Source organism: Sinohyriopsis cumingii, chromosome 2 (assembly GCF_028554795.1).
Source record: "Sinohyriopsis cumingii isolate HCF-2022 chromosome 2, ASM2855479v2, whole genome shotgun sequence".
In the NCBI taxonomy this organism is placed as follows: domain Eukaryota; kingdom Metazoa; phylum Mollusca; class Bivalvia; order Unionida; family Unionidae; genus Sinohyriopsis; species Sinohyriopsis cumingii.
The window spans coordinates 44,714,225-44,739,093 of NC_142962.1; the positions used below are offsets into that span (position 1 = coordinate 44,714,225).

Here is a 24,869-nt window from a genome sequence, read left to right on the forward strand (position 1 = left end):
ATGAATTCGATAACATCATGCCATCTAGGATGGCCTGTTCCACCATGGCTGGACTCTACCATATGACTCTGACTGCAGCAGGTTGGTATCTCAGCCAGATGTCCGTTGTCAGCCACCAGATGAACACTCTTTGTACAGTTTCCCAGATCCACGTAACACAGGCGCTCTCTTGGATCAACCTAATCCACAGTGCCATAAAGAACTCTCTGTAAAGGATGCCCAGCTTTGTGTCTTGGTTCCCAGGGTTGTTGCTGCACTGTACTCAAGCTTTTGCCACTCAGAGGTGAGCCTTTCCTTTGTAACCATTTGGAAGTTACCATATCTCACCACCCCATTGGATCATACATTGTAAGCCAAAGACTGCAGGTCTTTATCGACTGCATTGGAATGAGATTGAGATGAAAGCAAGCCTACACAGATATTATCTCACACAACAGTATGGACTAGTTTTGTGGATTAAATATCCCCTAACCCATGTTAACACAATTAACATCATGCAAGATTAAATGGCACTGTTCCATCAAAACTGGACTCTTGCCATACATCTTACATCACAACTGGTCAATACCACAGTCTTTCTTAACATTGAGCCAAAAGACTGAAGGTCTTTGTTTAAGTTGTGTGGACCTGTTGTGTGGATCAAGTATCCCCTAACCTGTCTCAACACAGATAACAGCACAATGTCATGAAAGAAAAATGGCACTGTTCTGTTAAAACCAGTCTCTGCCATACATCTCAGGTCACTACCAGTCATTATGAACCATTTAAGCCAAAAGATGGATGGTCTTTGTTCATTTTGCTTACTTCATACCACAAGGCACTTTCATGCATCTGCCACAGGTTACTCAATGTGCAAGTTCGCAGTTTAGTACCCCCACACACAGGATATGGAGTCACTGTGTTCTCATGCCTTTGTTATGCAGAGGAACACTCGCTTACTTATGAAGTCATTAATAAATCTGATCCAGCCTATTATGTTGTGTTATGGGCCAGCTTACTTTGATCAGCATCCCATATATCTTCCTGACATCAGTGCACTGGTACTCTTTAGGCTCTGTCTACCCATATTGCTACAGTGCACACAGCTCACTCCATGGCCATTTTTGCGATGGTATCTATGTAATACGGGTTCATCTTTTGGGAAACAGTCCTGAAGATCCATTCAAGTTAAAAGCAAGGGTTCTTGAGAATCAGTTTGAATAAAAACACAGAGAATGGGATCATTCCACCCAGTTTGAATAAAAACACAGAATGGGGTCATTCCACCCAGGTTGAATAAAAACACAGAATGGGGTCATTCCACCCAGTTTCTCATGATGCCATCAGATATAGATCGATCAAGGTTGATACTGACCCACCCCAATCTAGCTTTCAAATATGCCTGTGGGCATGGACTGCATACAATTATCTATTATGACTTATTCTGTCCACTCATTTGTATACAGAGCTACACTGGGAAAAGGCATCCAGTTGCATGAGATATATGGTATATAGTATCATGACAGTTTGTTGTCACTTTATGGCCAGTTCATCTTTTTTTGTGCCCAGTTCCTATTACGGACCTAGGGCAGCTGATAACTTAGTAGAAATATCTATCTCTCTGAGAGTCTTTCACCATCAGGGTTTACTCATTGCACCGATGGACATCATTGTCCTAACCAGAAAAATAGATCACCATTGTCATCTTTAAGTTTTATCACCATTTGCAACATTGAACATTGCTAGCTGCAACAGATACTTGATAAAAAGTTGTAGGTGTATTTTTCAATATTTTTCTGATGAAATGCTTGCCCAGGAAGGCACACAGGGTCAAGATTTGGGAGACAGGACAAAAATTGTGGGAAACCAATAAGCCAGCACTTATTGTGCAATGGATGATTTTTTATTCTGCACTTCTATATATGTTGTATATACATGGGTTGTACATTTTTCATCAATAATTAGAAAGAGAATTCATGGAAAACTGAGCTAATATTGTGAAGTAAAGTATAGTCACAAGATGCAAGCTGTACTGTAGCATAAATGCATCTACATTTAGTGCTACTTAGTTGTTGTTGCCGTGGATTTAATACCATTTTCCATTCATAGGCTATACATGGCAGCCAGTATAAGTTGGAAGAAGAACCCAAGAAATGCCCATTAAAAACCACTGACCCATGGGGAGCCAATGCAAAATTTTTTCAGACACCCACATAGGCCAAGCCCAAGACTGAACCCACATGGACAGAAGTGAAATGGCACTGATAAGCAAAGATGAGTGCTTTAAAGTACTCTTCCACCTGCTACTCAGTCTGCAAAGTAAAAGACTTTGGATGATATCTACTTGGTCCTAAACGAAAATACTGAACTAACATCCAGTATGCCTACCACAGCAGCCATCTTGAAAATCTTGTTTTCGCTACTCCAGCTGAACAAAAAGTCATATTAACAAAGGGTTTTCAGAAGAAGACTTCTTATGGTGTTTGGTTATTTTTTAATGAACAAATTAGGACGGGATGGTAATGTACAAATTATTAATGCAGTTCAGTTACCTAAACCAGCAATCTCACAACAGACAATGTCAAGAAACAAAGCAAGCAGAATCATAAACTGAAAGATAGAAGTACATTTTTATACTATCACAATGGCTTCCAGAACAGCAGAGAGTGTCCTGTACAATTTGCTTTCCATAAGTATTGATAAACATTTGTTATGTGTGTTTGATTTAATTTATATTTGATTGAATTTAATTGTTTGTAAGTTTTAATTATTTTTTATTCCATTGCTTGCTATTGTAGTGTAACTTATTTACTGGAAAAGAGTTCAGTTCTGACTGATTTTTGTTATTTTTGATGTAAACAACTTTATAGAAACATATCTAATGATGACCTAGTTCCTGACCTTGATTCAGAACCAGTAATAGTTTGTAGTAAACAACTTTAAAAAAAAAATTCTTTCTCAAAGTTAGATTCGTAACGTGAAATCAAGGCCATACTTGGAGTATGCGACAATTAACATGTAGCAGTTGTTACAAACTCTGTTTTTTCCAGAGGATTAACCCACATCAAGGTATCTGTTTTGCATTGTAGCTAGATTTATTAATGTTTTGAGAAAGAATAGTCATTAGTGCCTTAACACTTGAAAAGTGTTTTATGTCGGGATCAATTTTGGGCTGATTATTTTGTTTTCTTCAATTTATTTGGATTATACTATTGCTCTAAATTAATTCTTGGACAAGGACAGTTATCAAAATTTACACAGAATTCAAACACTGGAATATATTTTCTGTGATTCAACAAAGAACTGTTGACACATAAATATGATGCTGACCACAATATATGTCATATCCCATTTTGGATTTCATCGGGATTCGAACTCAGTTTCATTAGGACTTTATGTTTCTAGGACTTCTATTTTTTAATTCTTGGATTAGTTTTGGATTTGATTCGTAAAACCGTAAGTTCTTTTTCTCATTTTTAACTTGTTTTTCTAGAGAAATAAATTATTTGTTGAATTTTATAAAGTTGTTGTCTTCACTTTTTTCTTGTTACATTTTGTAAGAGCCTGAACATGTAACACATTGTTTTTATTTATGTCAAAATGGATGGATGTATTTAACATATATTTTCAGAACATTGACAGATTGCCTTAATCAGTCATATTTTTTATTGTATGATTATTGATCAGTTACGACCTTAACTGGGTAAGGGGTGTGTAATGCATGGTCAGATATGGCATAAACAGATTTTATTATTTAATTAAACATTGTCAAATCTTGGATAACTCATGGACTGTTTTATTTTTTACTCCCATCTATAGCATTCAGAATAGTTCAGAGCATATTTTGATTCCATATTGTATGTTGATTCTTTTGTGGGATTAGATTATAACATTCAGGACATTATCTTGTGTGATGAACCAATGCTTCTGTATTCTGTTATGGAAACAAGGGACCACAATATCTGTCCTTCTTGGATAGAGCTTTTTTGTACAGAAGTGAAATAATTAAGTTATGTATATTTGATTGAATTATATCTGATTTAATATACATTTATTTCAAATTAATTGTTTGTCAGTTTTAAATTTTTAGTTTTTCATTACATGATATTGTAATGTAAATTTATTCACTAGAGATGATACTTTTTTTTAGAAAATAGTTTGACCTTGACTGTTAGTTTATAAACATGAGGTGTTGATCTAAATCCTGATCTTGTTTCAGAATTAGTAGCAACCTTCGTAGGGCCCAGAGTGGCCGAGTGGTTTAAAGCGCTCTCCGTTATGGATCACTGCCATCTCACCTTTGTCTGCGTGGGTTCGAGTCTCAGATTCGGCCAGTGTGGGTATGTGAGAAAGCCTGCCAGTAGCTTCTCGTGGGTCGGTGGTTCTTTCCGGGGGTTTTCCCGGGTTCTTCCTCCACCATTTATACTGGCCGCCATGTATAGCCTATTGTGTGCTGAAAAATGGCGTTAAACCCCACAACAACAACAACAGTTACACTAAACCGTTGCAGATGAACTTACAATCAGCTTCTTTATTCTTTGCATGAAAACAGGGAAAAAAATATGGTACATTATAACCATATAGTGAAGAATTCCTGAACATGACACTTTATTATGTCCACCGATCATATGATCACTTCGGAAAGACCTTTGTTGTAGCAGTGATAGTAGTAGTGATTCCCATATAGCAAATCTGTAAAGAGGCATCTTCTCAAGCAGTTTTACACCAATTATGTTGACCATCAATACGGATTGTAGCATACGTCATCGTCTTCCATCTTGGATTCTTTGTCAGGATTCGAACATGAAATCAATAAAACATTTTGTTATAGGAATACTAAAAAAATTCTTGGATTTTTTTGGGATTATTTTTGGATTTGATTCTTTAAAACCATAAGTTCATATTTTTTTAATTTTTACAGAATTTTTCCAGGGAAATAAATTATTGATTTTTCAAAGCTTGTTGTTTTCACTCTTTCTTGTGTCACTGTTTATTCGAGCCTAAACAAGTGACATAAGAAAGTAAACTTAAGAAAAATGACAGATAAATGCTGTCCTGTATGAACAAGTTTCCTTTATGTAGAGGTATCCACTAATGCATGTTTCACTGTATTTGTAATCCACTGTGTCTTTTCAGATGTGAAGTGTCATAATACACCATGTGATCTTGATAGGGATTGAAAGTGTCAGGAAAGACCGTGACCTGCATCAGTTGCCATGACAACAGAAGACCTTTTGCAGGCCGGTCAAGTAGTCAAAGACCGATGGAAAGTTGTGAGTACAATTAGAGATAAAATTTTAAACTCATTCATACTTATTACATATACATAGTTACAAGAGAATATTCTTAAAGAGCAATGAAATAACTATTTCTGATTTTATTCAAAGCATGAAAATGACAAATATATTTTATAATCAGTAGTGTCCATCCATTGTCTATCTGTCCATTAGGACACGTTTGTTATAACTTCTCTTAAAGAATTGCCATAAAAGTGTGCACACATTTGTCAAATGGTCTAGTTGGTCCTAATTGAAAATAATTCCTTTTGGACATCCATCATGGCCACCAAAGTAGTCCTCTTTAGAATCTTGTTATTGCTTCTCCTTCTGAACAGTCATGTTGGCATGGGATTTTGACTTTTGGTTTTCACAAGACTTTTTAAATTGTCTGTTTGATCTCAAATGAAAATGGTACTGCTAGGACATTCAGTATGGCCACCTTAGCTGTCTTGAAAATCTTGTTTATGCTACTTCTTCTGAATGGAAGGTCATGTTGACATCAGGTTTTCATGACAAGACTTTTTGTGATGTTTATTTAGCTCTAAATGAAATGGTGCCATTTGGACATCCAACATGGCTACTTGTTATGTATATTTGATTTAATTATATCTGATTTAATAAATATTTATTTAAATTTAATTGTTTGTCAGATTAAAAAAAAAATTTCATTACATGATATTGTAATGTAAATTTATTCACTAGAGGTGATACTTTTTTCAGAAAATAGTTTGACCTCCTTGACTGTTTATAAACACCAGGTGTTGATCTAAATCCTGGCCATGTTTCAAGATTTGTAGCAACCATCATAAACAAGTTCTGTTATTTTAAAATGATTGGTTTTCATCAGGGTCACACTGGGTGTACGTGACCTGTAACAGGTACTTGCTTTTTATAAGCTTCCAGAAGATGATCACTTGACCCCTTGTTTACGTTTAGAATACGATTTAATGTTTTGGAGAATTAGTCTCAGTAGAAGCTGGGCTGTTAAACTCTTTCAAATTACAGTATGCTGTGCTGTTTGGAGTTATTTCAAATTACTTGGTTTAGAGTTATTTCAAATTACTTGGATTCAAAAGGATTGTCGCAGAATAGAAACCGAGTGGGTCTTTGGACTAAATGAATAAGACAAACACAATGTGAGAAAGATGGAAATTTATGAATGAATTAATAAAGAAAAATATATGATGTAAAAAAGCAATGATTCTCTCATGCTCTTAACATACGATTGACTCAAATCACTCTACACAACATTCACACATAAAAAATAAACCAAAAATATTAAATCAATATGAAGTACAGGTCCAAGAAACCTCATGGACTGCAGTTACGCTTCAACAATATTTTACACTATAAGAGAGATTCTCATAATCTCGAATATGAACTCTGTTAAGATTCAAAATGATCTTATGAACACAACTAAGATTCAAAATAATCTTATGAACATAAAAATGCAATTGGAACAATAATTGAACCAAACGTATGCTTCTAGACCCTTTGTACAGTCGCACGATTCCTTGGGTTGTCCCACACTCTTATCGGCCACTCGCACCCTTTATGGATCCACCACATGTACAGTCATACGTATACACACGTACAGACAGCATACAGCACCCTTTTTAATTTGCTACGTCTACGTCCATGGCACAGACGTACTTACATACATACATATGTATCGACAGCACGCAGCCTTAAATACTCTGGAAACTCCAGACAGCTCTAAACAACTTTAGACAGCTTCAGACAGCTCTAGTCATATTCACAGTCACAATCACAGTGACAGTCACAATCACAGCGACAAACACAATCACAGCGACAGACACAATCAGCTACAATAAAACAAAATTGGTCATAATAATAGTTTCTGTATAATCTCTAGATATACGATAATACTTTAACCTCTAATAGTGACTTGTAATTCAAAGTTCAAATCCGCGCTGTAATAAATGCATTATTGCGTGATAAGACATCACAAACCGAATAAGCTTTGCATATCAAATGAAATGTAAATTTAACACTTACCCCTATGGCTGGAGAACAATGGAGAGCGTACATTCCTTGACGTGATCCAAAATGACCAGTGGCGGTTTTAGAAATTGATCTTACTTAAATCCATAGGAGAGTGAGCAAAAGTCAGGGTAAAATATTTGTGCATATCATGAAATTAATGTTCCTTCGTCACAAATAATTTCTGTTGAGGTACATGTTAATACAGTCGCTTACCTGGAAAAACACGTATTCACCCTAGATAACGTTGTACGCATGTACAACGAGAAATATTGAAATAGTTCTAAGGCAAAACCAAATTATTTCTTTGCCTAATTCTGTGACAAGGATTAATTGTTATTTTTCTGGAAAATACATGTACCTTGGCAGTCATCTTAACAATCTTGTTATTGTTGCACTTCCTCCAGTATGGTCATTATGGCACCATCTTGAAAATCTTGTTATACAAGTAATCATGGGATCTCCACCAGTAGACTTCTTAAGCTCCTGAATGAACATGGTACAGATCTGACATTCAGTATGGTTCAAATGTACTATTAGTATTACTGTATTTTGACTAACACTTACATGATTATAGATGATGGTAAACTGAATTATTTTTTGAAAGACACAAAATGTCCTTCCACAGGTATTGGTCCCTTCATTCAGTTAATTGACAGACTTAATCTCTAAGAAAACATATTTTCATTTCTACTCAAACTTTAAAAACCTAGTTGTTGCTCTTTCTTACAAAAGAGGCTGAAATTTCCATTATAAAATGTGCCTTTGTATCCTCCATTCTTTGAGTCTTAACAGTAATGATCTTGGGTGCTCCATCTGTCATTGGCATTTGAAATAATTTAATTTGTAACATGCACAGCGAATTATCTAAGTCAAATATCATTTTACAAGAAGAACATTTTGTATTCCTTTTATTGTTTTATAAAGGATACTTTGGCTTCTATCAAGGTCAAGAAAATGTTTTTAAAGAAATTTGAAACAAGTAAATTTGAGGAAGTTATGTTTCCCGCTTTTGAGAGGCTATCAGTGAGGATTTAGTCAAGAATAAAGCTGATTCTAATTTTAGAATGAACTACATAACTACATACTAAGTGACAGAATTTAGTCATGAATAAAGCCAGTTCTAATTTTAGAATGAACTACATAGTAAGTGACAGAATTTAGTCAAGAATAAAGCCAATTCTAATTTTAGAATGAACTACATAGTAAGTGACAGAATTTAGTCAAGAATAAAGCCAATTCTAATTTTAGAACGAACTACATACTAAGTGACAGAATTTAGTCAAGAATAAAGCCAATTCTAATTTTAGAATGAACTACATACTAAGTGACAGAATTTAGTCAAGAATAAAGCCAATTCTAATTTTAGAATGAACTACATCCTAAGTGACAGAATTTAGTCAAGAATAAAGCCAATTCTAATTTTAGAATGAACTACATACTAAGTGACAGGATTTAGCCAAGAATAAAGCCGATTCTAATTTTACAATAAACTACGTACTGTGCAGTACAAAGTATGTGGTCAGACTTTGAAAAGTTACAAATGTCCTTGAAGGTCAGATTAAATCCTGATAAGTGGAAAAATGGAAATTTAGTAAGTAGTAGTATTTAAATTTACTCATCTTTGACAGATAGGCTACTTTTGATGATATTCTTGTTACATCAAAATAAGAATGTTAACTCTTCTTCAAGTGGTCTTTGTTTTGCTGTCATGAAATCTTTAAAGATACCTTAAAGTTGTATTTATACACTAAGTAATTTTAGAAAGTATAATAGAAAATGGACTTGTCATAGATGGCTTTTCTTTTTGGCCAGTTTTTTTTAGCTGTACTGGTCATATACCAGAGGAGCTTCTAGAATGGTTTATTTGTCTGTCTGACCATTGGCACAAGTTTTGTTACTGCTGCTTCTCCAAAACTACATGGAGGATTTTCTTAAAAGTTTACACAAACAGTCATCCTATGATTTAGTTGGGCCATAATGAAATATTGCTGCTTGGACATCCATTAAGCCACTACAGCAGTTATCATGAAAATCTTATTGATATTTATCCTGAATGACCTTCATTATAACATGGAGTTTTCATTAAAAGACTAGTTGGTCCTGAAATGTAAATGGTGCCTAACTGAGGTTCAGTACAGCCACCACAGTGGCCATCTTGAAAATTTTGTTATCACTACTGCTGAACGGAAAGTCATATTGACATGGTAGTTTCACCAGAAGACTTCTTCTGATGTCTGAATGAAAGTTCTGAATGAAAATTATGCCAATCTGGTGTCTAATATGGGTAATGGCCAGCTTGAAAATCTTCTTATCACTACTTTGTCCTGAGTGAATCAGCATGGGGTTTTCACTAAAAAAAATTCCTTGTTTAAAATGCTGTCAATCTGGTGTCCTATATATGACCATCTCAGAGGTCTTGGAAACACTTAATCATGTATACTGTTTAGATACAGATTTTTTATATGGGACATAGAAAATCACTTACATCGGTGTCCTTTCTATACAAGCAATACCTGTGTGGCAAATTCATTGGCTTGCTGGTCCTGCCTCATCCACCTTCTGAGTGGGAAAACGTGTTGATCAATTGATCATTTTAGCTGTGCTGATATTTACAACGACAGAATTCAGTGGCTGAAAGACCCCCAGATGTGCATGTTGTCAGTATAAGAGTACATCAAATGAACATGACACAGTAGCTGGGCAACAAGTTCAAAGACTGTGTCTAGCTTTGGAAAAATGTACTGATTTTTACAGTGACTAAATTCAGAGGTAGAAAGACCCAGAGATATATGTGTGGTCATTATACATCAAATGAACAACATTAGCTTTCATAAATATTGTTCATTTCTACCTGTAGCTGAATAAATTGTGCATTTGACCTTGAAATCAAGACACATCAAGACTTAGACAAAATGCCATTTGCAAATTTGATAAATATTTTGGGGTTAAACTGAAGATAATAATGAGATTCAGTAGAGCGTTAAGTTGCTAGAACTGATGGTTTGGATTTTACAGTAGCGTAAGAAAGTGCATGATGCCCGGCTTAGTGTTTGGAATTGAGACCTTTCCTTGGGTTGACAAAATTCAGTCGCACTCTGATGGGCAAACAGGAGCCATATGTCAGTGGTTTAAAGAATTTGGAAAATTAAACTCAGTGGCAAACACTGGTTCTTCTAATCTGTAAAGGTCTACTTTTTCTGGGAGGAGGGGACTGCAACTTTTGCTGGTAGGACTCCTATTTTTACCAAAATAGGAGTTCTGGACTCCTTGTTTTAAAATCCTAGCAAGACCTCTGCATCTTGAAAATATTATTTTCACTAATCCTCTTAAATGGAAAGTCATTTTGGCAAGGGCTTTTTCATCACAAGAGTTTTTATGGTATCCTAAATAAAAATGACTAATCCTTAATATGGCCATGATAGTGACTAGAGAGTATTGTTATGTCTACTCTTTTCAAAATGGATGGCTATGTCAACATGGGGTTCTCACCAATAGACTTCTTATGATACCTAGTTGGTCCTAACTGATAATGGTGCCAGTCCTGCATACAGTATGGCTGCCATGTCTGGCTTGAATAAAACTTGTCACTATCCCCAATGAATGGATGATCATTCTGACATGGAGGTTTCACCAAAAGACTTCTAATGGTTCCTTAAATGAAAATGGTACCAATCTGATATCCATTATGTCCACCACAGCAGGTTATTTGAAAATTTTGTTATTGCTGACAAATATCTTGCAAGAAGAAATGGTCCTATCCTTAATTCCTGGAAATTCTTTTTGCCCTGTAGAGCATCTGTCCTGTCAAGGAATTCTTGTTCAATTGCTGTTCCACTGATAAAGGATGACAGTGAAAGATAATGCTTTATTAAAAAGTCATTAGAGCTATGATTTTTTAAAAAAATCAAGAAACACTAATGACTTTGGAAAACAAACTGGGATTACAATTGTGTTTTTGGATCCTGTCAACAATTTATGCATGATTTTACCACTGAAAATGTCTCAAAATGAATAATAAGATTCAAAAATTGAGCGGTTTGCAACCAGCTATTCATATATAATTTTGGAGGGTTAAGGACCCCAGTATATAACAAAGAATTGGTCCTAGACTCCATATGATGTACTTCATTTGCTGCTTGCCATGTTCTGAACAGTATCTGTATAAATATTATACATTTTTCAAACCTTTTTTCTTCAAAATAAATATAGAAGATCCTTGAACTGTAATATTTTCATATATACATTATATGCTCAGCAAGAAAATCTAAAAGTCTTTGGAATTAACTTTTTGAGTAAATATTATAAGATATAAAAACATCTTTCCAAAATGTATAATCATTATTTCCAACAACAATTTCTATATAATTGTTACTGAAAATAAATTCCTTGGAGAAATTAAAGTAACAGAACCTTTTTTAACTCCTTTTTGTAATTTATTGTAAGTATATTTCAGACCCAAGATATTTTGACTGAAGTTTTTGTTAGATGATTAAGTCCAAGACATCCTTGTTCATTGCTTTTACTTAGTTTTCTTTCTTTTATCTTTTCAACTGGTTCTTTCCACAAGTACTTGTTGATTAAAACTGTTCAATTTTTTTTAATGAACCATTGTGTATGATTTAGCAAACTTATTAATACATGTGTGATCTATTTGGATACAGAAAGTGATTATATCACAATAATTGTACCATAATGGGTAAGAATTCCTTTTGACTTCATCAGTTTACCACCATAATTAAGAAAAATTATTTAAATCTGCCCACAAAAAATAATACTGTATAAATAAAATAAAATAAAATAAATAATAACACTATATAAATGAAATAAAATAAATTTTTAACAAAATAGTACTGTACAAGTATATCCTTAGGTAGCTAAGAATTATTTCAAGATTCTGATGGCAAACTGACAGTTTTAGGAAACAGTTACATTATTACAATATTACAATATTTAGTGACCAAGGTGTATATTTAGCTAGACAAAATCATTAAGTAACCATGGTTGGAAGGGCTTTGTTGCCTATTTGTTCTCACAAAGTTAGAGTGATTAGAAAGTGATTTATCCATATTTCTTAATAACGGTTTGTTTTTCTGTCACTGGTAAGAGATAGATGCATGAAATATGAACTTGATTTTATTTGTCTGCCAAAAATATGACAAATTATTTTCGTATGCCATTTTTGTATTTTTTTATCAGGTCAGGAAAATTGGGGGTGGTGGGTTTGGTGAAATTTATGAGGGGGTGGACTTAGTAACCAAGGAACTGGTGGCCTTGAAGCTAGAGTCAGCCAAACAACCAAAACAAGTCCTCAAAATGGAAGTGGCTGTTCTGAAGAAACTCCAAGGTAAGCAAAGAGGGTTACACATTTTAAATTAAATATGGCAAAATTTCTGTAAGTCAGACTTGGTTCCCTCAGATGCTTGGCATCAATCTAATCACTCAAGTTCAGCTATCTCTTGCCCACAAGCTCAGAAATGTCAAAGAACCCTACAGTTGAAATAATTTGGACCTGTAGCACTTTTGACTTTTTAGCTCATTTGGCCACAACTGTTGCCATGTATAGCCTATCGTGTGCTGAAAAATGGTGTTAAACCCTACCACAACAACCATCAGATATGGCTGTCTTTCCTAAAAATAGAATAACTTTTAAACAACTTCTCAAGAACCACTAAATAGGATTTTTAAAAGAAATTGACAAAGCATTCAGGCAAGAAAATCATTCAGCCTAATGCAAATTATACTGATATCAATGATGTATTACTTAAAAAGACAACTCTTTGGATGAACTGCTGAACTTGATTAAATTTGACAGAAACCATCATGGCTTGAAGACCATTTAAGTTTGTTCCAATAATTCTGATCTGACTGTGCCTTCTGAGGTTGGAAAAAATACAATCGGTAGTAAGAGTATTGATGATGATGATGATGATGATGATGATGATGAGAAGAAGGCTTTTAAATAGAAGTCTTTAGTTATATTTATTGCAGTCAGAGTTACAAGAAAGTATCAGGCTGGACAAGTTACATGTAGTACATGTATTATTACAAGCTCTTCCCCATGCATATTTGATGAACATGCATATCCAGTTAAAGTAAATCTTGCATGCCTAATGCATCACAATTAAAGTTATTGCCAAAAGTTCCATGAATTTAATCCTGCTTAGTTTGATGTTGTATAAGACTTTAAAAAATGTCTGAATACAACCTTAATTGACATCACATGGATTCATTGAAGCAATATTGGTGTTCATCAATATACTTGTGTAACTGTTTAATTCTGCATTGACCAGTGATTTATACCTCCTTAGCCAACTGAAACTGCTGTAACATAAAGCCTGCAATCCCTGCCTACATGATATTAGTAATTTAAGTTTGCATCTGTGTGATATTTTGCCGCATCTGCAAGTTAGTGTGTGTTTTTGCATTCCAGGTAAACATACATCAAAAGGGCAGAAATACCATTCAAACTTCATACACTCCATACAATGACATAGAGCAATAATGTCTTTTTCCAGTTATTCTTGAAGCTACTCTTAGAATAAAGATAGAACACACAGATTAGCCATCACTGGGATGTGGAATGCATGAAGAGGTATGAAAAGATGGTTGAAAAATTTGCCTTAAGTTTGAAAAGCGTTACGTTTGCATGAATTTGTCACAAGGTCTAGCTGGTGCTGAATGAAAATGGTGCTGCTCGGACAACCAATATGGCCACCACGGGAACCCTCTTGAAAATCTTTATTTGTTGCTTAAGAATGTGAGATGGTTTCCACACTAAGCAGTTCAAAAGAAGAAATGGTATTGTCTTGGATCCCAAGAAATTCTTTTTGACCAGGTGAAAAACAGTCCATCTAATGGACTCATGTTTATTAAATAATAATGGTATTGTCTTTTATTCCAGGAAATTCTTTTTGACCATGTGAAAACCAGTCTCTTTGATAGACTAGTGTATATTAAATAATAATGTTTGAATTTTTATAAAATGATGCAGTGATATATTTCAATATTTACCAGGGAGGGACCATGTCTGCAGATTCATAGGATGTGGTCGTAATGAAAAGTACAACTATGTGGTGATGACACTGCAAGGCAAGAACCTAGCCGAGTTGAGAAGGAGCCAGTCCAAGGGATGCTTTACTCTCAGCACCACATTGCGACTTGGTGCACAGATTCTCATGGCCATTGAATCCATTCATGAAGTGGGCTTCCTGCACAGAGACATAAAACCGGTGTGTTGGAACAATATATTGATAGATTGTTTTCTATTGTTTTGTGTACTGGCAGATATGGTCCTATCATCAAGCTCTTGTACAAGTTCAATGAGTGACATGCTTGCATATTAGTCAATTGCTTTGCATCTGATTGGCTGACCTTGTTATCACTCTGGAAGCCATGCCTCTGACCCAGTTTTGATCGAACATGAAATATAAGGTTATATCATCAAGATCTGTAATGTGTTTAATGAGTGTGATCCACACATTAATGAGGTGATCTTTCCTATGATTGGTTGAGGATGTTACCATTTTAACACAAGGGAAGCACTAACAACATGTCAGATAATAAATGTACCAGTAAACCATTCTACTTTTCAGGATACAAGCAACTTAAACATTATGGTTTAACAACATAGCAGTAAAGTCTAAATAAAGCATAAAGATAAAGGTAGGAAAGTGTAAAATTCTTTAAGCAACAAAGTAATTTTTTTTAATGTAATCTGCAGTCTTTTAAAAAGTCCACAAACTTCTCAGCAGGTACATTATTGCAGGATGCATCCTAGGGCAGAAGAAAAGGTTGCCTCCATTTATTGCCTTATGTGACATGCAGGAAGGCACAGCTGATCTGTTCTACATCCCTGAGCATTTAAAAGACGTAGTCTGTAAATATGTTTTAGGATGCAGTAGTATATGCTAATTTCTACAACATCACACCAAAAATTCAACCTGATGCATGAAAGTCATTAAATTTTAACAAAATTGGCTTTTCAGTACACTACCAGACAACTAGTTTCTAATCCATTTAACACCACACATTATATCATCTTACGGCCCAAATAATCAAACCATCTACACTCAGAAACGAAATTTAATTTGCCTTGTGGCACACAAATTCGTCCTCAACTAGAAGCAGCAAAATTCACTGTTGCATTCATTCTTTTCAAATCACCACAATGGTTGTCAAAACTTATCAGTTTGCAAATTTGAAAAGTCTTCAACAAGTCTTACCTTGTTTCAGAGTAAATTCATTGATATCAGAACCTCTGTATCATAACCATGAGTCGCTGTATTCAGGTGGTTTAAAGATAGAGAAAAAATATGAGCTGCCCATGCATTACCCTGTGGCATGATCTCAAGCTGGTTACCAGATAAAGCTGAATTTTTACTGCATAAGTTACAACCATACTAAAACCCATGTTGAAACATCTCAGAAAGCAAATTTCATAATCTTTTCAGACTCAATTACTTCATGGAAAGCAGTCCAAAATCCTAATCTAACAACCTGTTATTATCTCATACATTACATATAAATTATGGCCTACTATTATCTTTGAAAAGTATTCTGTACTGATTACTGCCTAGTCACATTGGGATTAAGGGTAATGAAGGGACAGAACAAGCAGCCAAGCTGTACTGCATTCACCCATTTACAAATGGAAAATTTGATATATTGACTTCAGAAATTGTAAAAATGAGCATGGTTGTCATACTTGGCAAAATATGTGGAATGAAAATTTACATCAAATCCACTATTTTAAAGTGGCATGCTTTGTATAGAACAAATCAAAGAGGTGAGTTGGTATTTTGCTGATCATGTATCAGACATACATGCACGACTTATACACACCTCCGGGAGTGTGCACCTTAACTGAAATCCACCCCTTGCCAGTGTCCTCTGAGAGTTGAACACATTCTGAAGTAAGGCCAAGCTGGATTCCCTCTGACCCATATTACACCCATATACTAAAATAAAGGCAATTAAAGGTTCTTTTTCAACAATACCTAATATATACAATGTCTTTTGTTAAGTAGCCATTATCACCAGAGAGGAAACCCGGTGAAATTCATTTTCTTTAAAATTCTAACCTTAATCAAAATATGAAACTGTAGAGTGCCACCTTAAGTACACTTTACAGAATTGTACAATCATTCATTGTTTTATATTTTATATTGCTCTTCATGTCTACTTTTATTTGTAAAGGGTTTATCTTGCTACACTCATTATGCATTATTTCAATCATTACCTTTAGTTGTCACCATATGGCTACTACTGTGCTGATGTGCTGTAAAACTGTACTAAATTCATATTTTCATCATTTATTTCTTCATTTAATCTATTCTATATTTAGAAAATATCTCCCTATTTTTCAAATGACACGATGAATTTCCCGCCTAAGTTTTCAGTTCAAGAATATATCCAGCGTCGATTAAAAAATGTTAATATTTGCAACTGATGAAAATTAATGGTTGATCAGTTATAAGGAACCAGTCTTTGATCTTTTAATTTAACCAATTTCCAACACTGATTGTTCTGTTCGGTTTTTGAAATGTGAATTCTCTTCTTTATAGTCGAATTTTGCCATGGGTAGACTTCAGACAACATGTAAAAGGGTGTACATGCTGGATTTTGGATTAGCTCGCCAGTACACAACATCCACCGGTGAAGTTCGACCCCCTCGAGCAGCAGCTGGCTTCAGGGGCACAGTTAGATATGCCTCAGTTAATGCTCATAGAAACAAGGTTAGTACAAGATGACACTCCACATATAAGATTTTCACATTTTACTTGAATTTTTGCTTTTATTAGTTGATGTTGTGATATATGAGCATTAGATGAGTGGAAATTCTTTGCTGGGTAATCAAAATTTGCTGTACCTTGGCTGAAATTTTGAATAGAATGTAAAGGGTAATTTTTAAATTTAGTGCAGTATCAGAACTTTTGTACAGCTCCTTTGGCCACAAAAAGAGCACATAATTCCTTCCTTTGATAATGTTATTATCCTTGACTGCGTGGTATAAAGCAAAGATCTGAATCATGTGGCTATGTGTTCAGACACAACGAACGCAAGTTTTTATTAAAAAAGAATTGACAACAACAGTAATACAGCAACCACCATTGATTCTTGCAGATGTATGTTATAGATGAGCAGTATATTTGTGTATTTTACACTAGTAAAAATACAGAAAATTGTTAATGCATTATAATTATGCAGAACAAAAATTTTAAGCTTGTAATCCAGCATATTGCTCCTGTGATTAGAACATTTTCTTTTCATTAATGTATTCAGTTGGGACAAGATCAAGATGTTTCATACATATTTGAATATGACTACTTTACTGCTGTGAGAACATTAAAGTTTGTGTTTTGTGTTGTTCACAGAAATTCCGCATGAAAGTTTGGCATTTTGATGGTTTGATTCTCACACACACATGTACACATGCATGTACACACACACTATAAAATTCATACTTCCCAATTGTTGCTGTGTGAAGTTTAATCGAAAACTTTTATATGAATGCTTTACACCAGAGATAGTTTGATTGTTATACACATCCATAAATGGCTATTTTTTTCAGTGAAATGAACTGAAAAACTATACATATCAGATGTGAACAGAATTCAGCATGAATCCAGATGAAATGATGAATGCCTTTAAAGAAAATGGAGAACTGAAATGCAAATGCAGAAGACAATAATGATTGACAAAAATTGAATGGAGCAAAGTGCAAAAGCTTTTAATAAATGGATTAGCTGATTCTAATTGTTGTTGGTAAAAATCCTTCACACACGAAATTTAGAATCATATTCTTTATACTGACAAACTTGATGCACCCATCTTAAATTCGTCCATCTGTTTCCAATTTCATTTGCACGGAGTAACTTGAAATCTTTGGATAAGCAAAAACCCTACTGATTTTGTGGTCAAATGTCAAGGTCACCATGTCTGCAAAGTGAAGGTCACTGTCTGCACATTGACATTATTTGTTCATCACAGATGTGGACCAAACTATATGGATGGCTTGCACATTGGGTTAGGAAGAAGCCTATTGACTTTGGGGTCAAAAGGTTAGAGGTTAAGGTCACTGTGGACAAAAGAAGAAAAATGGTTTCTGCACAGAAACATTAAATGCACATCACATATATGAACCAAACTTTGTGGATGGGTTCTAATTTGGTAAGGATGAAGCCTATCAGTTTTGGGTAGAAAGGTCAATGGTCATTGAAAGAATGATTTCTGCACAAAAATTTAAGTTCTCAACCATGTACTTTCATCAAAGTTGACTTAAAATTGTTTAAGAAAGAAGCTTACTGATTTTGGGTTTAAAAGAACAATGCATCATTGTTTCAGACTGAAAGAAAAAAATAGTGTTTGCATAAAAGTTTACTTCTGATCCATTTACCTTGTACAAAGATTGTGGAGGGTGTACTCTTAAGGTATAGAAAAGGCCTGTCAATTTTGGGGTCAACATCTTAAAGGTTAGGGTCATTGTATCTCAGAGAAATTAATTTTTGCATTATTGATTTTGTTCTAGAGTAAATTCCTGAACCAAATTTTGTGGTTGCCTTGCACATAGAACAGAGGAAACCTATAGATTTTAGGATTAAAAGTCATGGTAAATCTGGTAAGAAAATAATGGTTTCTGCATGCAAATTTAGTTCCAGACTGGGACCGCTCCAGTGGCCTAGTCGTTAGAGTGTCCGCCTCAGAAGTGGGAGGTCATGGGTTCAAACCCCAGCTGAGCCATATCAAAGACCTATAAAATGGTATTAACAGCTGCCTCACTTGGCACTCAGCATTATTAAGAGGTTAATGTTAGGACTGGTCGGCCTGGTGTCAGGGTAGTATGACTGGGTGGGACATCATGCTACATGTCTTCGGCATGATGCCACAGTGCTAGACATCACTATAAACTGCCACACTACAGACATTATAGCGATATGACTGAAAAATTGTTAAACCTACATTAAAAATCCAAATCACACGCACACAGTTCCCGACTGCATATACCTTGACCAAAGGTCCAGGTCATTGAGGCCTGTTGGTTAGTACTAGAGCGTACATAGAGGACTGGCCATACATGGTACTCTTGTTCACTCCTTGGCGAGTTCCGACTTTGTTCTAACCGCTACTGATGTGATAACTTTATTCTTGAGAATTTGCAGATATCATTTGGTGGAAAAAATGCTAAAAGCTATGCTGACTTTGCAGTTTGTTTATATCTAGTAGATACCTTTTGAGTTTGTCCCTTGAGAAAGTGTGGATCATTAGTTTTATGACATCATAATGTATGTGACATGCGCAGATTGCAAGACTTGTTCTTACAACATTCGCTGTGATATAAATGTTACTCTTAAAGGTGTGAATTGGCATACTTTGATTTCGTTATTGATTTTATTAACTATTAACCTGCACATGCAGTTTTGCCGCACAATTTGAGATGTCTTGTGTTCATTTCAATTTTTTTCTTTCTTTGGTCACCGGTTTGACAATCCCTGTAATATAGTGATGAAAGTTAAACCAGTCCCAGACTAATGTAAGAAAATGCGATTAAATTTGTGTCTGGTCAGGATCAATACATTTATAGGAAGGATGAATGGATTGTACAAGATATGAATATTGCATGACTTGAGTCCCAAACTATGTTTACTAAGTACTCAAGTCAAACATCACAGTTGTGCAAGGCAAGATTTAGTTGGTTTTAATCCATGTAGCACTTATTTCCAGTATTTCATGCCTACATTCAATGCAAACTAATATTTTCATGTATCTTCATTCAGAGTCGGGTTTGAGTAAATATTAGAATATAAAGGAGTTTGTCTTTTTATATTGCAAAAATTATCGCAGTAATATTCAATGATGACAGTTGCATATATAGTTATTTTTGTTTCCAGTCTTAATTTTCCACTTCTTGTGAAGTCATCTACTTGTACGATAAATGTATCTCAATTATACATAAAATTCCTTTAACATTTTCCTCTATCAACTTTCTGTAAAATTGCAAGATCTAAAAGTAATTATATTCTCCCTTTAACACTCTTATTAAAAAAAAAAATGAAAACAAAACTTTGCAAAATGCATTTCCAATTTCATTCCTAATTAATAAAAACAAATGGAAGTGATGAAGTAAAAAATAAAAAAATAAAACATTTCTAAGATCGCTGATGAAAAATGATGCGATGACACAAATATTAATGGAATGCTAATAAAATGAATTTTGAATGCATTTCATTGCAGATGAGGTGCATGAAATGCATATGAAATGCAGATTTGTTAGAATTATCTTTTCCAGGTAGTGTGTATGATATCAGCCACACATTACATTTCAGTATTTTATATAGAATTAAAATGTCACATATTTAGATGATCATACGACCTATAAAGACACAATTGACAACAGTGAGAAGGAATTGTTATTTCAGTATCCCAAGATATCAGTAGTATTGAATGCTATATCAGCAGCCTAGCCTGTAGGGAGCTTACATTATCTAGTATAGACCTTTGTATTATTAGCTGTACTGTATTGTTACTGGTTTTAGACAATCATTTTACTAGCATGCTTATGTGATGTTTATAAGGCTCTTGATAAATTTACTTTTTTCTTAATGTGTGTGAGTTATTTAGTTCTTATAGACTTCTTTAGTTTATTGAGGATTTAATTTGAACCTAATCATTCCCACACTGCTAAATTAATTTTGTTCACATCATTAGATACTCTGTGGTTTCACTAGGAGGTTAGAAGACTGCTTGTTTATTATGAATCTGAGGAAGGGAGACTATTGTTGTACAAAATCAGACTCATAGAAGACATTACTGTTCCAAACAACAGTTTGGTTGCTTTTTATAATCCATCGTGCAGGGTCTGGAATCAATACTTTATGAAAGTAATAAATATTTTATTTGCTAGTGTATACTCTTGTAAGTAGCATAGATGTAGATTTGTCATTACATAAATGCGCAGGAAACCTGTGACTGTGTTATATATTCTACTAATGGTGTCAAGTTTACAGAACAATCCCAGGTGATACAACAGAATTTAAGCTTTAGACTACTAAGTTTTCACTCACAGCCAATCACAGAGTTCCCACGCTACCAGGAAATCGGTAAAAAGTCAGGAGAAATAAATTTTTTTTCCCAACCATGAAAAGTCTTTGCATTTTGCAAATATTGATGAAAGTCGGGAACAGGCCAGGAATTTTCCACTACCACTTGACACCCGAAATAAAATGTTCTTTAATTCTGTTTAGTAATGGTCATATGTGAACCTTGAAAAAAGTAATTTCATCTTGGAAAATCCCTGGAAATGACCTGGAAATTTATCTTTATAAAAGCGTGGGAACGATGCAATCAGAATCATCTTTATAAAGTATAGTTGTTTGTGATTAGTTGAATCAAAATCTCAAGCTCAAATGAATTTCCTCATTTCCAGGCCTGATGCTGCTTTATGTGAGAGCAGATCATGGTTTGACATCACATGTTACACTTTGGAATAATCTTTACTTTGCACTTTGTAACATATCCTGTCAGACATTAGCAATTAACCAAGAGTATCTGGTGGAGTAGTTGTTTATGCCATACCTTGCAGTAATATTGATTTTTTTATCACTGTGTAGGAAAACAATTAAAGAACTTGCAGCTCCAGAATTTGCATGATCCAGGAAAAGTATTTACATTTATTTAGACAGCAAGACATTGACTATTTATACTAAATCATTATGACTCATTGTCATGTATTTAAAAAACTCCTAAACACCAACTTTGATGTTGTCTCTTTGGATTGCACAACATTTCCTAATATTATATGCTCAGCATAAGGGTGAGTGCATTATGTTGTGCAGTTGTCCATAAATCCATATATCCATCTGTCACTTCTATAATTTGTTCTTGCATAATAGCTCAAATTCTGTCCCTGGTGCTCTTACCAAACTTGATGGATGGCTTATACTTAGGGTAGGGAAAAAGCCAATCAGTTTTGAAGTTGTTGTTGTTGTGGGGTTTAATGCCATTTATCAGCACACGATAGGCTAGACATGGCGGCAGTATTAATGATGGAGGAAGAACCCAGGAAAACCCCCGGAAAGAACCACTGACCTACGAGAAGCTACTAGCAAGCTTTCTCACATACCCACATTGGCTGAATCCGAAACTTGAACCCACGCAGACAGAGGTGAGATGGCAGTGATCCGTAACAGACAGTTTTAGACCACTTGGCCACTTCTGGCCCCATTTTGAAGTTGAACGGTCAAGGTCACTGTGTGACTGAAAGAAGAAAAAAACAAACTTTGGCACAATATTAGTTCTACATAACAGACCTGATCCAAACTTTGGATAACTTGCGCATGGGGTAAGGAAGAAGCCTATTTTGTTTGGTGGGGGGGGGGGCCTGAAAGGTCAAGATCACTGACCGGAAAAAAATGGTTCATGTACAAAAATGTCCCTGCCATATACCTTTGTCAATGTTTGTAGGTGACATATTTGGTACGAAATAAATTTCTTGATTTTGGGATGAGAAGGTCAAAGGTCAAGATGACTGACTGAAAGGAAAAATGGTTTTGCATAATAATGTAAGTTCTATACATCATATCTTGACCAAAGTTTTTTGAAAGCTCAAACTTCAGGTACTGAAGAAGCCTGTTGATTTGGGGGTCAAAAATCTAAAGTCCAGGTCATTATGACTCAAAGAAATATGTTTGCACAATAACTTTTGTTCTGGGTTAAGTTCCTTGACCAGATTTTCTGGATGGATTTCACTTAAGAATGAAACTTAAAGATTTTTGGTATAAAGGTCACAAGTATTTGCCATTGTAAGACTAATGAGAAAATAATATAATTATTTCTGCACCATAAGTTTAACCTTGGTTAAGATTGTTGAAATCATTGGTCTCTAATCTTCTAAGTCAACTGTGCCTTGCTAGTGCCTACATAATGGGCTTTACACACAAGGTGGGCATACCATTAACAATACCCTGTTTTTAAAAGCTACTCACCATATTCAAAAGACCGCTTCTATGGCCTAGTGGTTGGAGCATCCACCTCGGATGCAATAGGTTGAGGTGTCAAACCCTGGCCAAGTCATACCAAAGACTTATAAAAATGGTACTGGCAACAGCCTCAATTGGCATTCAGCATTAAGAGATTAGTGTTAGGACTGGCCGGTCTAATGTCATGATAATTTGACTGGGTGGGACATCATGCTACATGTCTGCTGCATGATGCCTAAGAGCTAGACATCACTATAAACAGCCACACTGCAGACATCGTAGTGATATGACTGAAAAGCTGTTAAAACTACGTTAAAAATGAATTTAAATAACACATACACACACCATATTTAAAACATCTTATAACTAAATAAAACTGTCTTATAGTTTTCCCTGGTACCCATTAAAACGTGAGCCCCGATCTAGACCTGAGCCAGTAAACCATTGTTGAACTGTGAGCAAAAATGATCCACTTTTTTAAGATATCAAATTTTGTAACCAACCTTTCACTTTTTAATGCAGACCAAGAATATCTCATCATTTTGTCATAACTGAGCACCAAAACTTGAGGATGTGTATGTGCTTTAGTTGAAGAGTTTTGTGAATACAGGGTCAGCCAAAAATAAATGAATACTCTGGCATCTAAATGGATGTCATCATAGCAGGGACTACCCCTCTTTCACGATGTGGAATGGTTACTTACTGTATATGCTCACTTCTAAGTCAAGTCAAACTGCAAACACCTGCCAGTCAGGTTCTATGTTTTTTGTTTTACTGATTAATCTTAATAAACTGCACAGATGCGGATCTGCTGGCTTTTTATGTGATGGTGGATCTGGGTCTATGCAGTTTGTAGTTGGACTTGTCTTATAAGTGAGTATATCTGGTAATTTCACCTGTCATCTAAATACAGTTTGTGTGTGTGAATTAGAACATGATAATCTATTATTTCGGCTTGAATGCATGACTCATAATGCTATATAACTCCTACAGTGTCTAATTTGTGGTCTGTAGAAAAGAGACAGGATCACTAAAAGAGACAAGCATGGAGACATCCTGCTTCATGGAAGATTCCTATTTTCCTTTTTCTCTCTTTGACAATAAAATAGTTCAAAAGAAAAGGAAAACTTTTGAGGCATAATTAATTATTAAATGGCTGAATCACTTTTTCCAGTAAACAGTAAATGAAGGATAATGAAATTTTTGTTTCAGCTGTTAGAGTACTCAGCATGTAAACTTCAGGCATTATCTGAATTATATACATTATACATACTTGTTTGATAAGCCCCTGAAATTTAAGACATAACTACAAGATACAGTTCCCTATAAGTCTGACCCAACTACAGTCTGCTTTGACCCAGACCTGTCATCACATAATGAACCAGCTGATCTGGATTAGTGTAGTTTGTTGTGAGTAATCAGTAGAACAGACAGCATATATTCCAATCTGCTGGCACATTATATGAGTGCAGATCAGGTTCTTTGTTGTTTGCAGTTGGACTCAACTTATACATGAGTATATTCAGTAGCATTGTTTCTTAAGGGAAACATTTCAGGAAGCTTAGAAATGGTATGCTTAATGATTCAGTATAAATTCTAACAATAATCCTATATACATGTACTTGGTTAA

General features: G+C 34.9%; 1 protein-coding gene across 2 annotated transcripts in view; it reads left to right on the top strand.

The window, feature by feature from the left end:
- The window catches only part of LOC149804748 (uncharacterized), a 66,876-nt gene that overhangs the window by 24,058 nt on the left and 17,949 nt on the right, over window positions 1-24,869 (top strand). For both annotated transcript variants that reach the window (XM_089943869.1, XM_089943876.1), the window contains exons 2-5: window positions 5,116-5,252; window positions 12,462-12,609; window positions 14,280-14,494; window positions 16,829-16,999. In XM_089943869.1, coding sequence (XP_089799995.1) covers window positions 5,196-5,252; window positions 12,462-12,609; window positions 14,280-14,494; window positions 16,829-16,999 — 591 coding nt within the window. In that variant the 5' untranslated portion in view covers window positions 5,116-5,195. The remainder of the gene's footprint in view (window positions 1-5,115; window positions 5,253-12,461; window positions 12,610-14,279; window positions 14,495-16,828; window positions 17,000-24,869) is intronic.